Genomic DNA, 24,217 nt, shown 5'->3' with positions numbered 1-24,217 from the left:
GGCTCTAGTGGCTGTAATTCTGCACCAAGGCAGAATTTTGGGAAAGAGACTTCAAATACGGTATTAGGGGACAACTAACTAAGGTCTGTATAAAAGCACCCAAAGAGCACCATGTCATGGGACCTTTAATGATTTTGTGTTCACTCCACTGAAAAAATGTGATTCTTGTGGCAAAAATCTTTTCAGCTTGGCCTATCTTTGTCTTCCCCGGATTACTGCTGCCATTCCCCCAAGAGGCATATGTAGTACAAGGAAACCCGCTTGCGGCATGGTTTACACCTGCTTTTAAGAGGTGAAAAATATCCCCTGCAGAATAGAGGCGCACTCTTACTGGCAGTCTTTGTCAAATTTATCCTCTCATCTTTTTGGGTGAAACTCCCACTTTCCCCATGAGCCCAGTTAAGTCAGTCTTTGCAAACAATTAACGCCAGCCCAGAATATGGAGGCAACACAGAACAAACATCAATAAAATAAAAGTCTTACTTGGAGATGGGTTTAAGCTTCAACCTCCATTCTGCAGGAGAGTCGCTGTTTTCTGGTGCTGATGAGAAAAAAGAAATCAAGCACAACTTGAGTGTTTTTCCCTTTCAGGTAGGCCTGCCAGATTATGGAAAAAAATCCTAATCACAGTTAATTTGGTCAATATTAAAGTCAGTTATTTAACACATTAACTCATTGTATTTGGGAAAGATGCAATTACTTTACCCAAAAAATAGTAAAACAAATCAACAGTAAAAACATTTTCAACTGTGAAATGCCCCTTAATACTGTTGCACTGTTTTGACCAAAAGAGTTTACACTTGCAAGACTTAAATTTCAATTAATTGAACAGCGCTACTTTCAGGTTTATTCCCTGCATCACACCAGAGTCCCATCCACTACCCAATCTCTGTTTTATGTTTTGTTATAAAGAGATTTGTCATCAAAAGTAGGTCAAGAAGTAGTGTGTGTGTGTGTATACACACACACACTATATATATATATATATAAATATATATATATATATATATATATATATATATATTATACTATTTTATTTAATATAGTAGTCTATTTCCAGAAGAACATGAACTATTAAGTGGGCATTTGAGCTTAGATTACACACATCTCAAAAACGGTTGACATCTTGAACTGCAAACAAGGTATGTTTTTAATTTCGGTATTTAGTTATTTTTGATGAAGATTTCAATATTTGCAAAATGTTCCCAGAGCCTTGAAAACAAGTTTCATGTTGATCTCATATCCATGCAAAGTATATGGAACAATTACTTTGTGCATAATTGCAAACTGTTATTTTTTACAATTTGAGAATTTCTTTTTCTTTTTTTCTTCTTTTTTTGTTTGTTTGGTGGCCTACTTTGTTTGAGTCTTTCATGAGGGATCCATACCATCATGAAAGACAATATTATTGTATAAATTATATTAATTATATAATAATATTATTATAGACAGGTTATTCTTCAACCAACATCTGCTGTCTAAATGTATGACTCTGGGTAAGTTGATTGAAGTATTTGTTTCCAGGCATAGGACAAGTTTATTGTATAACATTTTCAACCATATTGCTAAACCTTATATTCTCTGTACATTAAGCACTTTCCCATAGATTATACCACACACAAATGAGCGTTTCTCACAAAACATGTATTATACCAGGCTAAACTACTCTTGGTACAGTTATTAAAGTGCGTGAGTTTAACCTGAGATGTTGGGTGATTGACTGCCGGGCTTTGAGGCGCCTTTGTCTGGGGTTTTGGCTCCGAGTCCACTCCTGTCGGCCGGGCTCGGAGTCCGGGTTTCTGTTGGAGTCTGCAGGTCAGCGAGGATTGACGGGTCTACTTTCAGCTTCATTCTGACTCTGACACCCTCCGCCTCCCTCTTTGGAGTCTCGACTTGAGAAGGTCTGGTTGGAGGTGACGTGTTATTAAATGCTAGAATTCACCAGTAGAGGTCAGGCTGAAGCAAGATATTATAAAGTCTAGTCATATATAAGTGAATGTAGCAGTGTGTGGTTAGGCACTTACTTGTCAGTTTTCTTCAGCGCTACAGTCGTCCCCAATGGCTTACTGTTGTTATTGTTGTTCTCCTCTGTCAGTTTTTTGGAGATAAAGGCCGCTGCTGATGCTTTTGTCTTCATATCTCCACCTACACCAGATGCTTTAGCTCTCTCCCCACCTGTGTCCAATCTAGCATTCACTTCTTTTGTGCCAACATTCACAACAACAGTATGACCAGTTGGGGCCTCCTTTATTTTACCGGTCACATTTGGCCCTTTATTTATGACAATGTTGGTGGTTGTAGTCTTTTTCTCTTTATCGTTAGATGTGTTATCTGATTGGAAGAAATTGAGCTTGGACTGTAGTGTCTTTGCCGCCGTGGTTGAGGTACGAGGAGCAGCAGTGGGCCTGGTGTTGATAGAAGTGGTTATTGTGGTGAAGGTAGATTGACAAGTAGTCAGTGAAGCCGTGGGTTTGGAGACAACACATGTCTGACTCTCTTTAGCAGCAGAAGAGAGACTTGAAGCAGGCCGGGACAGAGATGGGGAAGAAAAAGTGGTGCAGAAGCTGGGAGGGGTGCTGGGTTTATCCGTCGGCCATGATGGTCCCAGTCTGGAGGGGGCATGGTTTGGAGGATTTGTGTTGGCTTTAGGGGAGTCTGGTAAATTAGTGAATCTAGAAACAGGAGTGTTTGTGGGTAAGCCTCTGAGAGGTGCAGTTGGGTTTGTAGGCAGCAGTAACCTGAAAGACAGAAAGCACAACACATGTTATTGTTACATGGGGGTGGTTTCGTGGTTCCCTGCCAAAGCTCTATAGTTTTAAATTTTCATATACCGATGGTCAATAATTCCAATGTCCCCAAAATGAAAATGATCTATATCCTTAACTGAAACCTTAATCTTGTTAAAAGAACCACTTCTGTAAATGTGTTAACTGGCACGCAACAATCTAACGTCTAACAATCCATGCAACTATCTTTATGGCCTAATAGCAAAACTTTTGAGGCCAAGGACATCGAAATGAAGCATTTGAACCTCATAATTAAATACAAAATTAGGGAAATACTTTGTGAAAAAAAGAAAAAGAAAATTTTGAAATTAAAGCAATCCTGAAATGGAAACTCTAAATGTTACATAAATTGACTATGACGTGTAATATAATAAGCAGGAGACACTGATACTAGCACAGCATACACAATCTCCAACTAAACTCTCGGAGAGCAAGTTGCATTACGGGTAATATAGGCGTCAAATTACGACAGGAAAGAAAATTGTCTTTTTTTGATTTTGATTCTTTTTTTTTCCTACACTATTCAAAATATAGTGGATTACACTTTTTATGCATCATTTAAATGCAAATTTCATACATCAATATATAGTTATTTTTTTAGATGTACCAATTAATTATTAAACTCTAGACTCCACAGATAAGGATAATTTCCTTGGGTTCTTACTTTGCACAGTTCCGGTGATAGAGCTTCCCGTCCACTAGCTGTCTCTGCACCAGGTGAACATGCTTGTTGCAGGACACACATTTGTTACTCAGGGTGCCTGTCTGATGGGATTTCTCAACCACAACATCCTAGAAAAAGGGAAGAGAGAGGTCTGGTGAGGTGGAAATGAAAACCTTCTTAATACTGACTGTAACTTGTCTAAAGCAAGCTGGGTTTATTTTGTAACAAAAGCAGTTTGGTAGAACAACAGAACTTTGTCTTTAACTTAGCAAACATCCACATTTCTCTGATCAGAAAAGTATTCAGGCAGCAAAGGTTACCGTTGTGGCATTTCTGGCTTGTTTTGGGGACGGAGAGGGCCGGGTGATGTTGGAGGAGGGGGGAGGACTGTTCTCTCTGGCTGGTTTGGAAGAGGGAAACACCTTCGCCGCCACCGGCTGGTTCTTCTTCCCAGACGGCTCATCTGTGGGGCCATCTGCTGGACGCTTTATACCTCCCATACCACCAACTACACATAACAAGCATAGACACCCAGTCAGATGAGACAGGAAGAAGGGAACAAAGACAGAGTAGGACACTCTGACACACTGATACTCACTTGGGGAGCGTCCATGGAAGTAATTGTAGTACTGGGACACGTATGTCAGGATACTGAGGCGGTCAGGAACCCTAAGAGCCACCATGTCTTCTGCATCCAACAGCGCTGGAATTCCCAACTTCTCCTCTGCGACCTTGAACGCCTGCAAATAACATTACAACAATAACTTTATCCAACAAGAAGAAAAGCAGAACTCACTGACTTTGTGTGACCTCAGTGAAAAACTTGGGAGGCTTTCTGCATCTTAACACACTTTGCACAAAAGCTTTGGCCAAAATCAGTGTGTTTTGAAACTGAAGAAGGCTAAAATGAAAATACACTTGTGTGGCATTTGTTTTATTTTCTAATTGTCTAACTGAGTACCTGATATTGAATTGGATGGATGTGTACATGTGTTTAAAATGAATGTTTTCTTTTTAGCATATCCTGAAAAAGTTCCCTTTGTTCAGATGGAAAAAATCTGACTACAGATTGAATCTTCACTTTATGTGTTTTGAGAGAAAATGAGTTAGGCATTTCTAAACAAGACTCACGTTCAGCCATTCCATGGAAGCAGAAGAAAAAAAACAAGCAGAGGCAGGCCGACGAGCACCAGAGGCATAACTTAATCACTAATCCGATGATCAAAACAGCCATAAAAACACTGTTTACTTTGCTGTGCACTTTAATCTCTTACAGATTATTGATGTATTTAACCAATCGGTTCCTACAGCTTTGTTTCAGATACAATCCTCAAGTGTCAAATAACAGCTGCAAATTTAAGCTTTTATTTGATATACTTCACTTTGAAGAGCAAGCTGCGGGTAGAAAGTGAAAGTAAAGAAAGCAATTAAGCAATGTACCCAGACTGTATTTGGCAAACACTTCTCTCTCCTCTCTGTTTGAACACAGACATTTGTTTTTAAATTCCCTACTACCTAAGTAACAAAGTGGTGCTGATGCAATATGCAGAGCCAGCAAGCACGTAGAAGCAATGTATGGCTGCATGTAAAAATTACTTTAATTATCAATTTATAAATCAATTATTTTTGGACTGAATGTGTTGAACCCATTTCCTTTCTCATGAAATAGTATTTAAAATAAATCTTGCTTTGTTTACGTTTATGTTTACTAGATTGCATTCTTCTTCACTGGCTCTATTGACCGTCGCTGGGTGTCCTTCAAAAATGTCGATACCGGTAAAGATACCAATACTGTGACTTCGATACCGGTTCCTAAACTTTTTTTGATACCAATTTTATAAAACAAAAAGAAATTACAACATTACGGCACAAATCTATATTTATTTTTCAGCTCTTACTATGTTATCCCCGTCTCTGTGTTAACAGAGTTGTTCCCACCTGTCTTTGCAACGTGTAACGTTTGACAGCCAATCACAAGCAATATTAGATCTTGGTAGAGGCATGCTGCGTGCTTATGGGCTCACTGACTCTGAAATTGGGTACTAAAGGATGATACTCAATTTGGTTGGTCACTAAAAAGTATTAAATTCCGTACCTTGTCATATTGTTGACACATGGCAGCATGTGTCAGCATGTTACTGTCACCTGCTGATCAGTGGACTAATGTCTACTCATTAGTGCACAAAAGATGAACAAACGGGGGACCCACTCATAAACATACAGTTCCATTTTGCTACTCAACGTCTAAAACCCCATGAGAATACTTTAAGTCAGTAGGATTTATCCACTGGGGATCATGAATATCTGTAGATCTACTACACTAAAACCCTTCGTGAAAAAAATGGAAAACATTCAGAGGTCAAAATGCAGAATGTAAACATGTCTTACAAGTTTGTTGTTCTCATAAACATCTTCCTTCTTCAGTGAATCAAAATTGCTGCAACAGAGGAGAAAGAAAATGAGTACCAACACACCCTTCCTCATTCATTTGTTTACTAGCCTAGACGAACCCCATGTGTTATTTAGTCATGCACAGCTCCTTCACATCAGCATGCATCATGACATTGACAGTGTGACAGATCAACTCGTTACATGGATGCTGTGGTGACGCATGATCTCATGTCAATTCCTCATCCAGCTGAAATAGAGAGGTCATTCTGTATTCATAAAGGCATGAAATGATATATTCAGTAAACAGAAGCAAAGCCTTTAAGCAATGGTTAGTGCATAAGCCCATGTAAAGGTGAAATATGTTGCAACTCAAGTCTGGCTGCAAGGAAATAGTGGAAAGGACGGAACTGGAACAGCTGTGTCTCTTCTTAAAAGCAGTGCAGTTTTGGCCATATCTTTGCTTTTTGCTCGCAGGTTTGTCTATAGAGCTCCCCCTACAGCTTCGGAATAGACCTTTTGCCGCTCCTATGTTAACTTGTGTCTGACTCCTTGCGCGGTCAGTCCACCGTTTCCTTTTTCTCTGTTCTTCAGGCAATGCTTTCCTAAGTTTCTGTTTCTTTTTTGCAGGCTCAGCCATGACGATGGTGTAAAATATTCGGGAAAAAACACCATCACTACCTTGTTAGCCGGTTCCTGAATGGGTGTATGTGTGCAGTGCCATGAAGCAATTAGTTACATTGCTGATGCTGAGTTCGGCAACTTGTTGACCGAAAGGTGCAAGGGTGTTTCTGTTGATAACAGGCGCTACTGGGGAGCGAGACGACCACCATTCAACTCAAAGAAGTCAAAACCCTTCCAATGACTTTAAAGTTGTTCACTTAAGGTAGATTAAGCTAAAAAAAAAAAACACTGCATAGTTCCCCTTTAAAATTAAACTATTTGCCTTTTTGCCATAATGGATTCATTGGAACAAAACCAAGTGTCTTGTTGTGAAACTGGCCAAAGCTTAACTAGAGAGGGTGAGTCAAGTCTTTGTAATATTTAAGCCAAAGCTTAATGTTGACAGGTCTGTTTCAAAACACTGTGGGCCAACAGACTTTACAGCTGTCAAGTACCAAATATTAATAGATTTATGCCCAGTGGAATTTCCCTTATCAGAAAGTTCAGAAGGAAACACAAAGGAATTTTCCTTTTTTTTAGGCACCAGACTGAAAAAGATGTTTAACACATTAACTAACTGTAAGAGATCCCATTAAACTTTGATTTTCAGCTCTAAGTGCTCACACAGAGCTGAAAGAATTAGTAAATTAACTCTTTTGTCAATAGACGCAAAATCAAACAAAACAATGTGATAACAATTTACACGTTTAAGACATTTGTCAAGCTCTTTCTCCAAGGATTCTGTTTCTCAAATGAGGGGCTTTGCTGCTATTTTCCCATTTCATATTATTGTACTGTATACTGAATATCTATTGGTTCTGCACTGTTGGCCGGACAAAACAAACAATATGAAGACATCACAAGGGCTCTGGCAACTTGTGATGGCCATTGTTCCCTATTTTCGTACATTTCTGATAACACAAAGTTATTCCAATGTAAAGGCCTAAGAGTCAGTATGCAATGTGAGGCTACCATAATAACCATTCCTTTCCGGCTTGATTGATTAGACTTGGTAGATGTTTGCAAATTCACATCTTGAATTTTAGTGTGAAGACACAGATAAAAACTCATAAATTCAGATAGATGGCTTTCAAAGCAAAAAAGTAGTCCTATAGTTTCTATCTTTCTGGCCATAAACTGCTACATTAAGCGCTATGCCTTTAATCTTAGATGACCTGAGGCCTTAATGTTGCTTTCAACAAAGCTTAATTACATTTTTTTAATGAGTCAAGTCTCAAGTCCTTTAAGACTCAAGCCTTAAGGGTACACTTTGCACTATATTGCCTAAAATAAATATTGAGTAATATGATTGACAGAGATAAGCCAGCCCGATCCCATTAGTCAGGTGAAAAGTAGATAAATAAATGTCAGTCCAAGTCTAAAAACATAGCTACAGACTACTATGTATGGTTAGTGGCCCTGTTTGCAGACCTCCCTTTATTCACTGAGCTCCACAGCTGAACTAGCCTCCTGCTCCTGTTTTCCTGCAGACACGGAGCTGCGGTTTGTGTCCTTCCATTAAAGGACTGCAGAAACCTACCATAAAGCTGGACAGTTAAATCAGTGGCTCCTTCTTCTCTAAAACCCTCCATGTCATAAACAAACAGGGCACAAAACAGCACTAACCGGCTGGTTAAGGTGTTTTCCCAAACTACCAAACTTCACCCAGCTCCTGCGAGTTGTCCAGTCCTCTGGTTGGTTTGAGTAGGCTACTTACATGAGATCGGGTCTGTGTTTGTGGATGAGAGCGCAGAAAGCCATGCCGTCCCTGAAGGACGTGGTCATGTTGGTGATGGACACATCCCGGTAGCCTTCACACCGGACCCGGCACCACTGCTGCAGCGCCTTTACAGCCGACATCCCCGGAGCTCAGACCCCAACTGATCCGTGTGTGAGTGCAGCAGCCCCGCTGTTGGCTCACCGAGCTCCCTCACTCCTCCTCCAGTCCCACCAGCAAACTTTTCAAAGTTTCCACAGCAGCTTGGACACGCAGGATCCAGGAAATGACAGACAGCAGGTTGCTGTTTGTGTGTGTGTGTGTGTGTGTGTTTGTGTGTGTGGGTGGGAATAATCACTTCCCCTTCACTGAGAAAGTGTGAAGTAACTGGATGACACCTTCAAAAGGTTGATATGACGCGGCCTGGGTGGAGTTCAGGCAGGTCCGCCTTTATGATTCTTTCGTGTGTGTGTGTGTGTGTGTGTGTGTGTGTGTGTGTGTGTGTGTGTGTGTGTGTGTGTGTGTCCATGCGTGCGTGCGTGCGTGCGTGTACAGGTAAGAGTTTAGAAATGAGTTCATGAGTCCAGATTACTGAGGACATTTTTAAGTAGCCCTTATAGCCACTACCCAAACTGTTTTTTCACATTATTTAAAGCGTTTACGTTTTATTTTATTTGATATGTTCTGCAGATTTTATCTGATTGTCTAAATGCTGCTCCACAGAATTCTCCAAATTGCCAGGAATAGTTCAGAATCATTTTCTTTTCTTTTAACATACCCAAACCACAAAAAAATACCACAGTCAGCTACCTTTACAAATCACACCACATGTAAGTTGTGCGCAATTATGTCATGTAAACCTTTCAAAAACCCACTCAGAAACAAAACTGAGTGTGGCCTTTTTAACATATTTACATTACAGGCCTATATATAGCAACATTTATGTAAGGCTTATGATATGGAGCTATTTTTTGTTGAGGTAGGGTGTTGTAAACCAGGTGTGGCTGCTGCATGTGTATGTCAGCCAGTCCCGTCCTGTCCTGTCCCGTCCTGTCCTGTCCTGTCTGGGTGTGTTAAAGGAGATGGGTGGTGTCTCTTCAATAAGCTACCTGACACCACAAGGAACAGGTTGACAGCAGAGCAGCACGTTTTGCTGATTCATACTTTCATTTATTTTTCGGGTGCTTCTGTTTATGTGTCTGTCTTTTCGCAGAATGAGCTGCAGATTTCAAATAAATTAGATGGAAAGTTAGATCCCGAGGGGAGTTATTGGTGGTTACTGGTGTTGATAGCGCTACCTGTTGTATAATCATCAACAATTCCCACTGGCATACTTTTCCACAATGTGGATTTTTTTTGCAGTTTTTCGACCATTCATTCTTCTTTTTTGATGTTTTATCTTTCTTGTTGGTGTTGCGTATTTAACATAAAGTGCTATCACTCTTCTTGAACAAGTTTAGTCAACATGAAAACATTGAGCCACCCTAGTTCATGGCATTTACCATTTTGTGACAATTTTGTAATCACAAGTTGCTCCACATGTTCAAGAATCCTCACGTCCCTCTCTGTCAGGGGTAAAACTACTTTCTTTCTATATTTAAACTCATCAAAGGACCATTTTTTCAATCACAGTCCGATATTGCTTGTCTGCCAAATGTGAAAGTTTGGGCCGAAACAGAAACCACAGTCAGTTATGAATAAAGCTTGAGATCAGCGGGGGAATCTGACGGCTGAGGGGATTCACCGGACTTTCCAACAATTAAGAGTTTTTGTTTGTGCACGCACACGCATACACACACACACACACACACACACTCACCAATACACACAAAAGAAGAGAAGAGGACCAATAGAAAGTAAGAGTAAGAAAAAAAAATCTGATAAGAGGAATTCATATTTGCTGGTCAACAGGTTGCACCACACCTTTGAGGAAGGTGAGGAAGGTGGAGGTGTGGAGGCCAAATATAGACTAGTGAGTGTAACATTGTACACTGAACAACCTACCGAGAACCCACATGCACAATGTTGACTTGAATGTTGCCATGTATGACCTTTCTTCACTTAATCGTGACAGAAGTCTAACTCAAAACCAAAAAAACCTAACCCCTAAATGATCCTCAAAGTCAGGACTCAACAAATAAACTGTACCTTGGGCTTAAGAAAACTTGAAGTGTATATGTTAGGGGCACACACACTACAAAGAGCTGTAATTTCAGACAGAGAAAAGGAAAGTAACAATTGAACAATGAAGCTACTTTTAGCTTTTTATGACCCCCAAGACTCACACAATCTCTTCAATCTGTCAGAAATGATTTAAATCAGATTTAGCATATTTCAATTTAACAATATGTTACAGATTTTGTGGGAAGTGTATTGTGAAGCTTTCTGTATAATATGTCTTGCATAAATGTGACAGCCTGACAAAACAAAGAACCTCAGAAAGCCAGTTTAAGTTGCAACAATGGAGTTTTCCTCAAAACGTGTAAACCCCTGACACTGAATCCCTTTTTTGCTTTCATACATCTGTTTCCATTCCTCCCGCGTACACATTAGGAGCATGGTCAGTCAAATCAAACATGCACAGAATCCCCTTTAAGTCCTGTGAAGTCCTGTGTACTTTGTCCCTGTCTCCACATGCCGACCATACAAATACCCCCCACGCAAAGATACTTAATCCTCCCAAATCCAGACAGGAAATGCCCTCGTCAGTAGAGCAGAATGCTTTTGACAGACCCCCACTGCTCTTTCTCTCTCTGCTCTCTCTCCTCCCAGCTCTGCTCAATGATATATGTGCCCTCCACAAACTATCATCTGGAAACAGTTAGCCTGTGAACGTTTGCACAGAGCCAATAAAAACAAGTCTATGACGAGTCTATCAGTAGTGGAGGACATTTCAAACCCACTATAAGAGGGGATATATAGAACAAGTTGTTTGCTTTCACTTTCTGGAGGTATGTGTGCGTGAGCGTTTTTGTGTACGTGGAACATCAACTACTTGTTTAGTGTCATGACTCATGAAGTCCAGTCAAAGTCTTGGCTTGGATTGAGTGTTTCTTTCACAGTTTGCAGCTAGTTTTCTGGTTAGTTTCTATGGAAGGCAGCACATAGACATTACATCATGTTTATAGAGACAAGCTAATTTAGCTCAGTTCTCAGATGACCCACATGTCTTAATGAGAGACATCCTGATACTCATATCTACAGTACATAACTGCTGGGTTTAAAACACAGAGGCCGCAGAGGCATGGTGAGCTGAATAAAGGGAAACACTGACAGAGAAGAAGGTAGAGAAGGAAGATGTAATAAAATAATATCCATTATGCAGTTAGGACATGAGAAAAATATGATTTAATATATTAATATTGAATGTGTCTGTCAAAATAGACACAGAAATGCACATACTGATCTCAACCGTATTAACTGTTGTAAAATAGATGAGGTGAGATGAACAGGTACTAAAAGATAAGACATATCACATTTTAATATCACATATTACAGTAACACTAACTGTAGTTTAACCTTATAGTCTTTGTTACTAAGTATGTTAGACCTGTTGTATATTCAATTCCTTCTTCAAGGATGTTTTGATCAGAGTTGTAGAGACAGGGAAGATTATTTGTTCTATTTTCGAGTTCTAACCTGAAAAAATCTGCCTTTAAGCAATTGAATCTGACATCCCATCTTGTGTAGCCGTGGGGGAAACAACAGTATTTTATGTGAGGAATTCCAAAAACCACCACAGCATTGAGAAAGTGCGTCCTCTGGTGGCACCTCTGCTTCAGCATCTCCAGGTTCAAATCCAAATACGGACACGACTGAGACAAAATGTATTCAAATTATATTCAGATCACAACGGGGCTCAAAATGACACATTTTAAATGGAAAACAAACACACAGGAACATTGATTTTCTTTGCCTTGAAAATTGTAAGAGATAGTTTGGATCTTCTGAAGTAGGGTTGTATGAGGTACTACTGTTTAGTCAGTGTGTTAGCCACAGTAGATAGCGCTCGGCCCGCCCACAGTGTGGAGAAGCAGACAGGAGTACCGACACAGAAGCTAAGCAACGCACTGCTGTGGACTGGGGCACACAGTGAAACGGATTTCCGCCACCTAAAAATAAAGCTTTCGTGCATAACCTTTAGATATTATTGATTGTCTGTTACATTCAAGCCATTGCCAAATGAGTTGCTATAAAGCTAATTAAAACAGCTCCAAAATCAGTTCCACACAACTCTTTCTGCATTTCTCAGTACGGCTATCTTCAAAAGATTGTGTCGTCCAGTGACTTTCAAGTGCAGAAACTCGAGTGAAGGGGATTACCTCTTTTGAAGAGTCCATCATTTTTGTATCCTCGGTCCTCCTTGGCTACTAGCAACTGCGTGGAAGGGGGGAGGGGGGTGATAACAAGGCTTGTACTTAGAATTCCTCATGGGGGAAGACAGAAACTGTGTGCTATAGCTTTAAAAATCAGTTTACACTATATTCAGAATAGTTTCAGATTTGACCTTGCCTGGGCTGTCTATACCTACCCGCAGACAGTCCTTTATTACAAGGAACCAAAGCCGTTATATCAATCTATGTTCTTTTCAAGCCACCAGACTCTTTTGCCAAAACTGGCCATTTTTACCTTGCAGAATATAAGTGTTGAAGTTTGTGTTGTCGTGGGACTTTGGTCTTTTAAAAAGGTTAGGACAAAACTCAAACTGGAGAATGATGTAAAGGCTTCAGTTACTCGTCAAAGGGTCTGACAGCTGGGTAAAGCGAGGAAAATATTCTCAATACAGCATACATTTAAACCGATATCCACGGTCCCTTTAAGATGACAATAAACAGCATTGAGGTCAAGGCAATTTTAATTTATTTTTACTTTACCCGTTGTTGCCCCAAAAAATGCCAGTCATAAAATGGATGAAAAAAAAGATACAGTATAACTCAAGTAGCTTTCATATTGTTCATATAATCAAATTAAAGCAATTACACAAAATCCAATTCATAGTAAAATACTGCAAAGTAACAATTTCAGTTACCTTAACATAAATGACAGTAAAATATACTCTGTAGTATTGGTGTCTTTAAAAATATTTGCGTAGTTGGATTTACAGCACACATGCATTGATGATTGCTTTGAAAATGATGCAAGCTTTTTACAACTGCAGTTCTGTGAGAAAGACTATAAATTCAAAGCAGCTTTTCACAGCATCAAGGTCAGATCCAAGCAGAATGAACTTCGCTGATCTTGAAAAACTCGTTTGAAAAACGTTTCTTTCTGTCGTCAGGTGTCAGAAAATTCACAGTCAAATGATTGCAGAACACATGGCACATATGGCTGGATACTGCTGGATAGTGTAGTTAAGCATGAAAGTAACCCTCATGCATAGTAGTCCTATGGTCATCAGCGATTAAAAAAGGCTTACAATATAAAGCTGCACAAAAACAGAGAGGCTCAAAAACACACAAACAGGAATCGTAAGGCACCTGTATCTACATTTACAACACCGCAGTAGCAATTAGTGCAAAAATAAGATAAGCTGTAAACAGCATTCAAGCACAAACAGATTACATCATTAACTATATTTAGAAAGGTAGACCATCCTCTCCACTTATTGCACATACTCTTTCTGCTTTTTGAAATTTAAAAAAAGCATTTGATCTATGATCTATGCATTCATGAACTGGGAAAAATAAGGTTAAAAATAGCAAGGCATGCTTTTTGTTTAAATTAGAGTTATGTTATCAACCAATAAATTAGATGTTCCACATGCATATTCAAAGCAGTGTCCAGACTACTGGAGGTCAGAGGCTGTGTTGTTGTTTCATGAGCCTTCATGTTTTTTTAAATGTCACATTATCAATATTATTAACACAAACAAGACCTCACCCACTCCAGAGACCCTGTTTATCTGTTCTGACAGACTGACAGCTTGTTTCTTCTCTGTACTCCAGCACATTAGATAACAACTTAATCAATGACTACGAGGTTTAAGTGGCAAGTCTGGACTTAAATCTGCAACCACATAAGATGAGGAGTTTGGAATTGTAGCCCTTTTTTATGCAGAGTCCACTCAATGAAGAAAAAAAAAAAAGGTCTACAAGTCCTACTTTGCTCACTCAAAACAAATGTGAAAAAAGCACTTTGATCTTATCCTTTTAACCTCATATGTGATCTGGAGTACAGAGCTAAAACATCACTGTCCTGAAACGTATAGACTGCACTGTGTACCAGCTTGGGTCTTTAATAGCCAACAGCAAATAAAACCAACAATGTAAAAGAACAACAAAAATCTGATTCAGAACATCCAGCTGATGGTGAAGTTCTGACTGAGGTTGAGACCAAGATCTGCAACTGTTAACACCTGCAAAGAGAAAACACATCATCATCATTTCGGCACGAAGAGTTTCTTCAAGCCGATTAGACAAAAGCCTACTCAATAAAACGTGATGACACTACATCCAAATCACTGATGTACTGCAGGAGAGACACTCCTGGTGGAAGTGGTGGAAAGTAACTTAGTATATTTGCCCAAGTACTGCACCTAAAGTACAATTTTGAGGTACTTTTTGTATTTCCATTTTCTGCTTCACTATACAGTATTTCAACAATGTTCTACTTTTTACTCCTGTGTTTATTTTACAGCTCAAGTTTCTTTTCAGTAAACGATTTGACCTTAAATTTTACATAATACGTTGTATGCCTGTTGTGCTGCATTTACATGTATGAAAAGTGCTAAAAGAATTAAAAGTTTGTTTGATCCATTTACCACTGCCTTGGACGTTAATTCTCAATTCAAACATTGACCTGGTGCATTATAAAAAAATATTGGAATATAGACTTTCTTGCTTGTACAATTGACAGCACAAGTTTTCTGAGAATCTCTTTTATGCCCAAGCTAAATAGGTATTTTATCAATCAAAAATGTTATCGAATACCATGCATATTGGTGCGATTTGGGAAATTCCTGGCGATACCCAGCCCTTGCATTTCTTTTGATTTAATTTGAATGCTGGACTTTTAACATGTAATGGAGTATTAACAGTCTGGATATGATATTAACCACTGCTGTACCACGCATAAATATCAATATGACAGCGGAGGACACAGAAGACGCCCAACAGGAAAGGAAACTAACAACATTGGCTGTATTTATGTTTAATTATATAGAAGTCCCTTTCATTTAAGAGTCTTTAATCACCTACTGTAAGCTAAAATACATGATACTTGTTAAGTGACTTGTCATTGTCGTCAAGCACAACGATAGTTTTCTATGCTGTGTGTCTGTCGTGTGTGTCCTGACATCACCTGGTTGGCTCTGTAGGTGAACGCTGCATCTTGGGAGTTCACCAGCACCCTGCTTGGCTTTTGCTTCACACCGTAGAAAGCGGCCGTCTCCACGGTGATGTATGTAGCCTCCACGTTGCTATGGAGAACCTGTGATGTCATCACGTTCTACAAATAAGCATATGGATGGCTTAAGTTACATCGCAATAATGTTTTCAAAACTAGATATTAAAGGGGCGCTATGCAGTTTTGGGCAATATCTTCACGGTTTTCTTGCAGGTTTCTCCATAGAGCTCCCCTACGGCTTCAGGATAGATATTTAGGAGCTCCTATGTTTACTTGTGTCTGACCCCTCGCTCAGTCAGTCTGCCGTTTCCTCCTTCTCTGTTCCTCCGACAATGCTTTCCTAGCTTTCTGCTTCTTTCTTTGCAGACTCAGCCATGATGATAGTTTAAGACACTCCATTGCTATCTTGTTCTAGTCAATTCCTAAATGTGGGCGTGTAGGCCTATGTGTGCAGTGCCGTGAAGCAATTTGTGTATCGCAAGTATCACAAGACCTGATATCACCCAATGCTTCCAGACACTAATTCCTGGTGGTTTTTCCGTTCTTAGTTAATAGAGGGAAGCAAGACGACCACCATTCAACTTGAAAAAAAAGACAACCATTCCAATGTCCAAGCTGTTCAGTTAAGGTAAATTAAGCAAAAAAAAACAAAATAAAACTGCATAGTTCCCCTTTAAAGCTGCCCTATTCAATATCTTCATTTTTGTGTTAATTTCTTTGATCAAGTTTGGCTCAAAGTATTCAAGCCATGGAGAATTATTCACCCCAGCTCTATAGAGTCTTTCAGTGTCAGGTCATTGTTTTGGTTTTGGTTCACTCTCTCTGCTCTCAAGCAAATTTGTTTCAAACGGCAGACGGACAAAGTTAGCGACAAGCTAGGGAACACTGTGGATCACATAGCTGCACATTTCTTTCAGGAGTAGATAGAGACCAGATCAGAGATAAAAAGCAGGGTGATTGTTGGATCTAGTGCCAGAGAAACCACCAAAAAACATCTTTATGATGTGTGCATGTGACCTCAATAGACCAGAAGGCATTGCCGCTATATTTGGTTAGGTAAGTTTCTCTTCCTCTATGCACATTGCCTTGAGCTGCAGTTCAGAAACAGTTTGTAAATATTTTTTTTTTTTTTTTTTATAAAACAGGCAGAGTAGTAATTTCAGACAATGCAGGCTGGAATGAGCCACTGAAGGATTATTTTTCTTCTTCTTCTTTTAAGTCCAAACTAGTTGATTGTGAGCACCTGAGTGACATTAAAGATGATGTAGGAGTACAGATTGTTCTCGTAGGTGTCGATGCTCTCCCCGTCATCCCAGAAGAGATCTCCGCTGGCTGAACCATCGTCGGAGAGAGCCGAGACCAGATGGAGAGGCTGACCGCTGCTCACCCACAGCGTCAGGTTGGGTGCCTGTGCACCCAAAAACATTTAAAGAGAAAGAAACATATCTGGCATTAAAAACTCCTGATTATAAGCTGTGCCTACGTCAGATGCACACAAATGTCAGGTGTAACAACAATTCAGTTATCCAAAGAAACATGTATAATCAAGACATGTTTTATGGGAACAAAACATAATCTACAAAACCTTTTATTTTTCAGGCTTAGGTTAAAGAGCCAGTTCTCACAAACCACAAAAGACCTGTCATTTTGTGTTGCAGACTCACATTAAAGTAAAAATGCTGATAATGCTACAAAAAAGATCATTCCCTCCAATATCGTGAATTGTATCGCAATATCAGTCAAAATACATACAGCATATCGTGCAGCCCTGTTATAATATTTACCTGAGTTGGTGTAATAGAACCCTCACGCAAATGCAGGTTGATCTTATCTAGAGGCGCGTGGAGTCGAAGGTCTTCACCCTTACTGTGCAGAGAGTCGCCCTGGGAAGACCATAAGTATGCGGTTTACTCTTACTATGTTGTTCTCGACTCATACAAAACTGTGCACTGATTGTTGGTGTTGTGTCTTACCGTGTAGTAGTCATACCACAGACCCTCTGGGAAGTAACCATCCACATAGTCAACTCCAGGATCCAATACTGGCGTCACCAATAAACTCTTCCCCCACAGGAACTGTTTGTCAATCCCATAGGTTTTTACATCTTTTGGGAACCTTTAAAAAAGGTCACGCCAAGATACATACAGTAAGGCCAAGATACCTCCAAGTCCAGATTAAATAACAAACCAAATACTTACTCAAACATTACTGGCCGTGCGACAGTGTGTCCGTGTACGTGTGCATGATGGAAGAGAGTGTAGAGGACGGGGTAAAGTGAATAGCGTAGCAGCAGAGCTTGCTTCATGGCTGTACGAGCCAGAGGGCTGAACGCTGTCGGGTCTTGAGGCTGCAAATTTAACAAAAGAATACGATTAAAGAAAAAGATTAACATTTCCAAAAAGGAGTAAAGGATAAACTAGCTCTTGAGAATGTTTTACCCATTGTGCTCTGTGGTGACCTTAAAGCACTTATATTATGCTCATTTTCAGGTTCATAATTGTAATTTGAGGTTATATCATATAGGTTTACATGGTTTCATTGTATGATGGTGAACTAGTGTGTGTTCTAGCAGTGTTTTGCCATTGAAAACGAGCTAGCATCCTGGCGCTAGCATGATACAGTTAGCCACCTCATCTAGGCTAGTGATGTAGAAAGCCGTGCAGATTTTGAACAGATCACCCGGAGACTAAGGGCAGCGGATATTCAGAAAACCGTATCTCACTCAAAACAGCATGGATAGTTTTTGTCCCAAGTTTGTATGTGCGTGGAAGCACCAGAGACACAAAATAAAACCATAAAAGTTTTTTTTTTTTTCCATAATCTGGGCACTTTAAGATCTTACCTTCATGTCGATGGCATTGTGGTTGCGTGTGAAGGGATAGAAAGCTCCCAGCTGCGTCCAGCGGACACAAAGTTCCTCCTGCGGCTCCTCACTGAAGCCACAGATATCTGCTCCCACCAACGGGATGCCCAGAAGGTTAAAGGTCAAGATACCTGAAGGAGACAAAACAAAAGGTGGGCAACATCAGGAGGACATGGAAAGGTTAAACTTGAGAAGGATCAACACTAAGAGACACTAAAATGATGGACAACCAGTTTCAAAATAGTAAATGGACAATTTACTTCCCAATTCTAAGAAATCTTAAAATACGTGTGAGTTACTCTTCCTCCTCATTGTACTGTAGCTGACAGAATAAGTACAGAGTAGTAGATGCAATAAAACATGTGAAACCACAGTGCAGATCTTTAGAAACTCAAAACCTTCAAATTAGCAGTTATGCAACAACATACGTGTCGTAAAATTCTATAAATATTTTTTAAATTGCTGACTAGTTTGCATTTGTTGAACAACATGGCAATGAAACGGCTATCACTTTAAGCTGCTTTCATTTATTTTGGTCCACACACCCACAGAGACAAGGAGCAACATTGGCGTTCACTTGGAGGCGTGTTTTTGTTCACTTGACAGTTTTGATCTCCTCAACTTCTCAGAAACATATCTGGGTCTTCAGCTTTAGCTCCTTAGCTAGATTCAGCTTTTCTCACCAGCTTGTTGAGCTCTGGCATTTTACACTAGGTCAGCTGTCAAGTGTAAAAAGCATGAAATTTGACAAGCAGATCAGCAATGTTAGAATGAGCTTTTTCCAGCTTCGGCTCCTGGCTAAAGTTAAGTTCTTGCTTAACGGGCAATCAGTTCTAACGATCTAGAAAAGGCGACTGATGCTTTTATTAGTTCAAGGTTAGATTACTGCAATGCTCTCTATGCTGGTCTGAATCAGACGTCCATCTCACGTCTTCAACTTGTGCAAAATGCTGCTGCTCGCTTTGTAACAAATACATCTAGACGTGCACAAATCATCTTGTTCTCTAAACTCTACATTGGCTCCCTGTGCGTTTTAGAAAAGATTTAAAGATTTTATTGTTTGTTTTCAAGGCCTTCAATGGTCTGGCCCAGGAGTATTTGTCTGAAATTTTAACTCTGCAGGACCACAAATGGTCATTTCGTTCTTCAAATCAGCAAGTTTTAGAAGTGCCAAGATCAGGGCATAAACGGTGGGGTGATCATGCTTTTGCAGTTGCTGCCCCGAGACTCTGGAACAAGTTACCCCCAGATATTCACGCCGTTACAGATGTAGCTCTTTTTAGGTCCATTCTCATAACATATCTGTTTAGTCTGGCTTTTAATACGTTGCAGTGGTGTGACAATTTTATTCTTCTGTTTCTTTGTAACATTTCAGATTTTACTGTTTTCATGTTCATTCATTTTTTTGTATGATATGTGTTTTTACTCTTGGTTTCTGATGTTAAGCACTTTGGATACCTTGCTTTAAGGTGCTATGTAAATAAATAAAAAACTTTTGATTGATTTGTGTTTTTGTGAAAACTTTTAGATAATCACCTCTTCCCTGCCAATCGAAAGAGGCAATACCATGTTAGATGCGTTCTTGTGTAATAATTGTGTCAAACCTGCTATAGAAGTGTACATGTCTTTCCATTGGCTCCTGTTGTCTCCCAGCCAGTGACCAGAGTACATCCCTTGACTGGGGAAGGTGGAGCGGGATATCACAAAAGGTCTCTTTGCCACAATCCTCTTCAGAGCACTGGACAAGAGGACAAAAAAAACAGAAAAAGTAGATATAAGGAAAGGACCACGTAAAAAAAATAAAAATAAACGACATAAGTGGTTTAGTATTCAGCATTGTGTGTGTGTGTGTGTGTGTGTGTGTGTGTGGGATAGATGTTGACCTTGCAGACGCCTTAGCTTCCATAAGTCCATAGAGGCTGTGTATATTGTAGTGTATGGACTGCTTTTGCTTTGCAGTGGCACACACAGTTTTGGCTCTCAGCGAACCTCCCAGTATTCCTAAAAAGATTTTTTTTTTTAAACCCATTTAAAATACATTTTGACTATTACAAGTACTCTGTAACTGTATATTTTCTGGGGGTTATTTCTTGAGATCTCCCACCGGGTGTGTAAGGAGGATTTTCAAGACTGCTTGATGGACAGCCCTTGGTAGACCCATCCAGGAAATTTGATGGCTCGTTCATGTCCTGAAAAACAGATGAGACAAACGTCCGAAGGAAGTCAATGGTTCTTCAATTGTATCTCCCATTTCCATACTTACAATCCATAGTCCATCAAATGGGACCTTCTCATGGAACCTCTGAAGGTTGTCGTGCCACCATTCATGCGTTGCATCGTCCGAGAAATCGGGATATGCTGTCAGACCGGGCCACACCTGGAGGAAGAGATGGAGAATCGTATTTCTAATACACCCCTGATGTTTTGTTTTGACAGCACAGGACAGATGGGAGAGTAGTAATTGTGTCTTGGGGTGAGCTCATCTGTGAAACATCACAGTGTCTCACCTTTCCAATGAGTGTTTTTCCTTCAGCGTCTTTAATAAAAATGTCCCTCCTCAGCCCTTCGACGTACGGCCAGTATGAGCCTTCAGGCTGCACGCTGCTGATCCCAGGGTCCTGCAGGTTAAGACACAACTGTCATACAAACACGCCACATTAGACAACAACCATGACATCAAAAACAAACTCCTCTGTACCAGGATCATAACGTAGCGCTGGTCATGAGCATGCAGGTCCTTGACCAGATCGGGCAGCGTGCTGAACTTTGTTGAGTCAAAAGTAAAGTCCAAAAATTGGTCCATGTAGTCGATGTCGTTCCACTGGACGTCCTGTGAACAAATGTACACAAAACAATACTTTAAGAAAAGAACGGGGAAAGAAATACCAACAGACACATAAACAAACGATCAGTCTGCTGGGTCAATTTTACCTGGGGTATCCCATAATTCCTCAAGCTCTTGACAACCTCCCAGGTAGAATTGCTAGTATAGTAACCCCAGCGACAGAGATGGTAGCCCAAAGCCCAGTAGATGGGCATCGCTGGGTAGCCTGAGATAATGCAGAGGGATGAAGAAAGAGAGAGTGAGGACATCAGTAACAAATGCAGGAATTGAGACAAACCGAAACAAGCTCTGGGGTTAACAGAATTACTTACACTTACATTGGACAGAGCCATAAAGCAAAAACAAGGAAGACAAACCTACACAGCAATGAATGATCTTTTGAGTGTTTCATTACTTTTTTCTGGGAATTAAACTGCCAAAACTGATGTAGAGGCAGGCTGAATGCAGATAATTATTGGTCAATTTATACATCCAGGTATTATACAAAGTCACTCAATGGATTCTTGCTACTATTCAAAACTAGTACCTCAGAGAAACTGAAACTATCCCTTTAAATATTCCATATATGAGACTCTCAACATTAACATAGAAGCAAACATTTGCTACATAAAGATATAGTGGAGTGAGGTTATCCTGAGCAGAGAATTAAGTTACACTCTCTCTGGGTGTTTGTGTTCTTTCTTTTGTGTGTTCTTGGTTTTAGCAGCCCGTCTGGCCACGCGTGCATGTTAGTGCATGTGAGTCCCTCCCTTTGAAAAGCTTGAACCACCCGCTTTTAATAAAGAGACTAAGAAAGTGACCTCCTACACAGCACTGTAAAAGAGGCAATAGAGTGCAGTTTGAAAGCGTTGAGCTGAAGGCGACCCAAAGCTTTTCTTCTCACAAAGGCAGAGGGGGAGGTTTGGTTATTTGTTTTGGTCTAAAAGGCTGGTTCTCTAGTGCAACATCTGGTGGTTCTGAATTTTGACATTCCACTTCTGGGCTTGTTGCGGAAATTTCGCCCGATGTCTTTAATTTTGGCCGGTTGTCCGTTAACTTCCTCTTTCTTTGTGTTGGAATTTTAAACTCCGGTGGATTTATGAGGACTATGTTTGTTGCTCAGATCTCTGAGGGGTAAATCAAGACAGCTAGCTAGACTATCTGTCCAATCTGAGTTTTCTGTTGCACAACTAAAACAACATTTGAACAAACACGTTCCAGCAGGAAAAAAACAAGTTCCTTCCCGAGGCTATTTTGAGCCGTCGGTCCGTCCGGTGCTTAGTGCTGCCCAAGACGATTTTAATTGGTTTAAAGAAATGTCTATTAACAAGAGCATGTTTTTGGCAAAGCAAGTCTATAAATTGAGTAAAAGTTGCAAAATGCAAGTCTACAATCTTTGTGTAGTCTGTATGATATAAATATGCTGCAGTCATGTCCCACATCCCAGCAGACTCCAACTGACCTACGACTTCCACATACTGTTCAATCACCGAAGCGGGATCAGGACCAAGGAAAACGTAAAAGTCAAGGATTCCACCAATAGTGCGCCAGGTGAGGGCTGGGGCGGGCTGGAGGATCACATCTGAGGAAACAGGAAAAACTGCTGGTTATTTGTAAGAAAATCCTTCTGAATAAGCTACAATTAGGGACCCGTGAGAAATTCCTGTCTAAGAAACTAAAGAGTGATTTAATAAAGAAAGTAATAATAATAATGTATACTTTATTAATCCTGCAAGGGGAAATTACAATACTTCACTTTTGGTTATTGCACACATTACACACAGGCCTGAATTACACACACATGCTTATTACCTATACATGCACTAAATGGAGAGATGTTAGAGTGAGGAGGCTGCCCATGTAAAGGCGCCCCAAGCAGCTGGGAGTTTTGGTGCCTTGCTCAAGAACAATTGGGTAGTGGCCACCCCAGCTTCTGCCACCCCTATGGGACATATTGAGTAACTACGAATAAAATGTACAATTGTATACATATTTTCAAATAAGCAGTTGAGTTGTTGCTCATGAACAACATGTATGGTGTGTGGAGGGCAGGTGGTAATACAAGAACAAACATCCATTTGCATTATAACGTTAAAAGCTCATCTTTAACATTCCTAAGATGAAGGCAAAGAGACCAAATTACATTAAACTCTGACTAAGCCTGTAACCCAATTCATTTTAATTAGCAACGCTCAGTATCTTTGTTAGGAAATACAACATAACCTCAAAAATACGTCCTTACGAGATACTGGAAAGATGATATTTACTGACATTGTTGATGACAATACTGCACAAACGTCTGTTTGTATAAAGTTGCCTAATCTGCCGTCATATAAACAATAACTTGTATTATTGCACATAGTGAAACCTGAAGAAGAGGGAGTATTAGAGCGACTATTAGACTGACCCATGGCGTTGCTGTTGAGCAGGAAGAAGCCGTGTGCGTTCCCTCCATCCCCCATTGCCAGGTAAAATGGATGAGCTCCATATAGGTTTGTCTTTTCCTACATTGTTAAGAGAGACACAATTAATTTGATCTTTATAGTGACTTAAAATCCTTCCAGAGCCACTTTCCAACATAGGGGTATGATTTCAAAGCACAAAAGACCAAGTCTGAGACAAAAATCCAATTTAAGTCTATTTACACCCATTTTAGGTACAGCAATCCAAAAACTGTGCACATGTACGCGTGTGTGTGTGTGTGTGTGTGTTTGTGGTTGAACAGTATAGCTACACACTTCTCAAACCTACCCCCTTTCTACTAGCAGACATGATAAACAGCAAACAAGACACTAGGAGGTGTCAACAAAAATAATCAGGAGAGTAAACAACCTAAATATGCCATGACAATGTCAAAATGTCTGCCTTGGAAAATTTCTTGGTTGAATTATCAGTTATATTTCGTATAGGCTTCGCCCTCTAAGGGCTACGCTATTGGGTTTATCCCTTCGCGCATGCGCAGTCGTGA

General features: G+C 40.0%; 2 protein-coding genes across 5 annotated transcripts in view; both read right to left on the bottom strand.

Moving 5' to 3' along the window:
- The window catches only part of micall2b (mical-like 2b), a 41,366-nt gene extending 32,792 nt beyond the window's left edge, over positions 1-8,574 (bottom strand). For 3 of the 4 annotated variants that reach the window (XM_034895116.1, XM_034895108.1, XM_034895100.1), the window contains exons 1-8: positions 8,219-8,574; positions 5,839-5,887; positions 4,049-4,190; positions 3,771-3,958; positions 3,451-3,578; positions 2,025-2,738; positions 1,701-1,903; positions 484-541 (exon numbers count right to left, since the gene is read on the bottom strand). In XM_034895116.1, coding sequence (XP_034751007.1) covers positions 484-541; positions 1,701-1,903; positions 2,025-2,738; positions 3,451-3,578; positions 3,771-3,958; positions 4,049-4,190; positions 5,839-5,887; positions 8,219-8,361 — 1,625 coding nt within the window. In that variant the 5' untranslated portion in view covers positions 8,362-8,574. The remainder of the gene's footprint in view (positions 1-483; positions 542-1,700; positions 1,904-2,024; positions 2,739-3,450; positions 3,579-3,770; positions 3,959-4,048; positions 4,191-5,838; positions 5,888-8,218) is intronic. The other variant, XM_034895126.1, reaches the window with a different exon arrangement.
- Positions 8,575-13,229: 4,655 nt separating this feature from the next.
- The window catches only part of si:ch73-12o23.1 (lysosomal alpha-glucosidase), a 15,155-nt gene continuing 4,167 nt past the window's right edge, over positions 13,230-24,217 (bottom strand). The window contains exons 6-21 of the mRNA XM_034897316.1: positions 23,657-23,753; positions 22,712-22,831; positions 21,357-21,475; positions 21,124-21,255; positions 20,933-21,043; positions 20,689-20,802; positions 20,530-20,614; positions 20,309-20,426; positions 20,030-20,163; positions 18,405-18,556; positions 17,761-17,909; positions 17,536-17,677; positions 17,347-17,445; positions 16,806-16,970; positions 15,518-15,664; positions 13,230-14,573 (exon numbers count right to left, since the gene is read on the bottom strand). Coding sequence (XP_034753207.1) covers positions 14,508-14,573; positions 15,518-15,664; positions 16,806-16,970; positions 17,347-17,445; positions 17,536-17,677; positions 17,761-17,909; positions 18,405-18,556; positions 20,030-20,163; positions 20,309-20,426; positions 20,530-20,614; positions 20,689-20,802; positions 20,933-21,043; positions 21,124-21,255; positions 21,357-21,475; positions 22,712-22,831; positions 23,657-23,753 — 1,950 coding nt within the window. The 3' untranslated portion in view covers positions 13,230-14,507. The remainder of the gene's footprint in view (positions 14,574-15,517; positions 15,665-16,805; positions 16,971-17,346; positions 17,446-17,535; positions 17,678-17,760; positions 17,910-18,404; positions 18,557-20,029; positions 20,164-20,308; positions 20,427-20,529; positions 20,615-20,688; positions 20,803-20,932; positions 21,044-21,123; positions 21,256-21,356; positions 21,476-22,711; positions 22,832-23,656; positions 23,754-24,217) is intronic.

This window comes from Etheostoma cragini, chromosome 2 (genome assembly GCF_013103735.1).
Source record: "Etheostoma cragini isolate CJK2018 chromosome 2, CSU_Ecrag_1.0, whole genome shotgun sequence".
NCBI classification, from domain to species: domain Eukaryota; kingdom Metazoa; phylum Chordata; class Actinopteri; order Perciformes; family Percidae; genus Etheostoma; species Etheostoma cragini.
The sequence above is the reverse complement of the archived record's forward strand: the minus strand, read 5'-3'. Positions and strand labels throughout refer to the sequence as shown.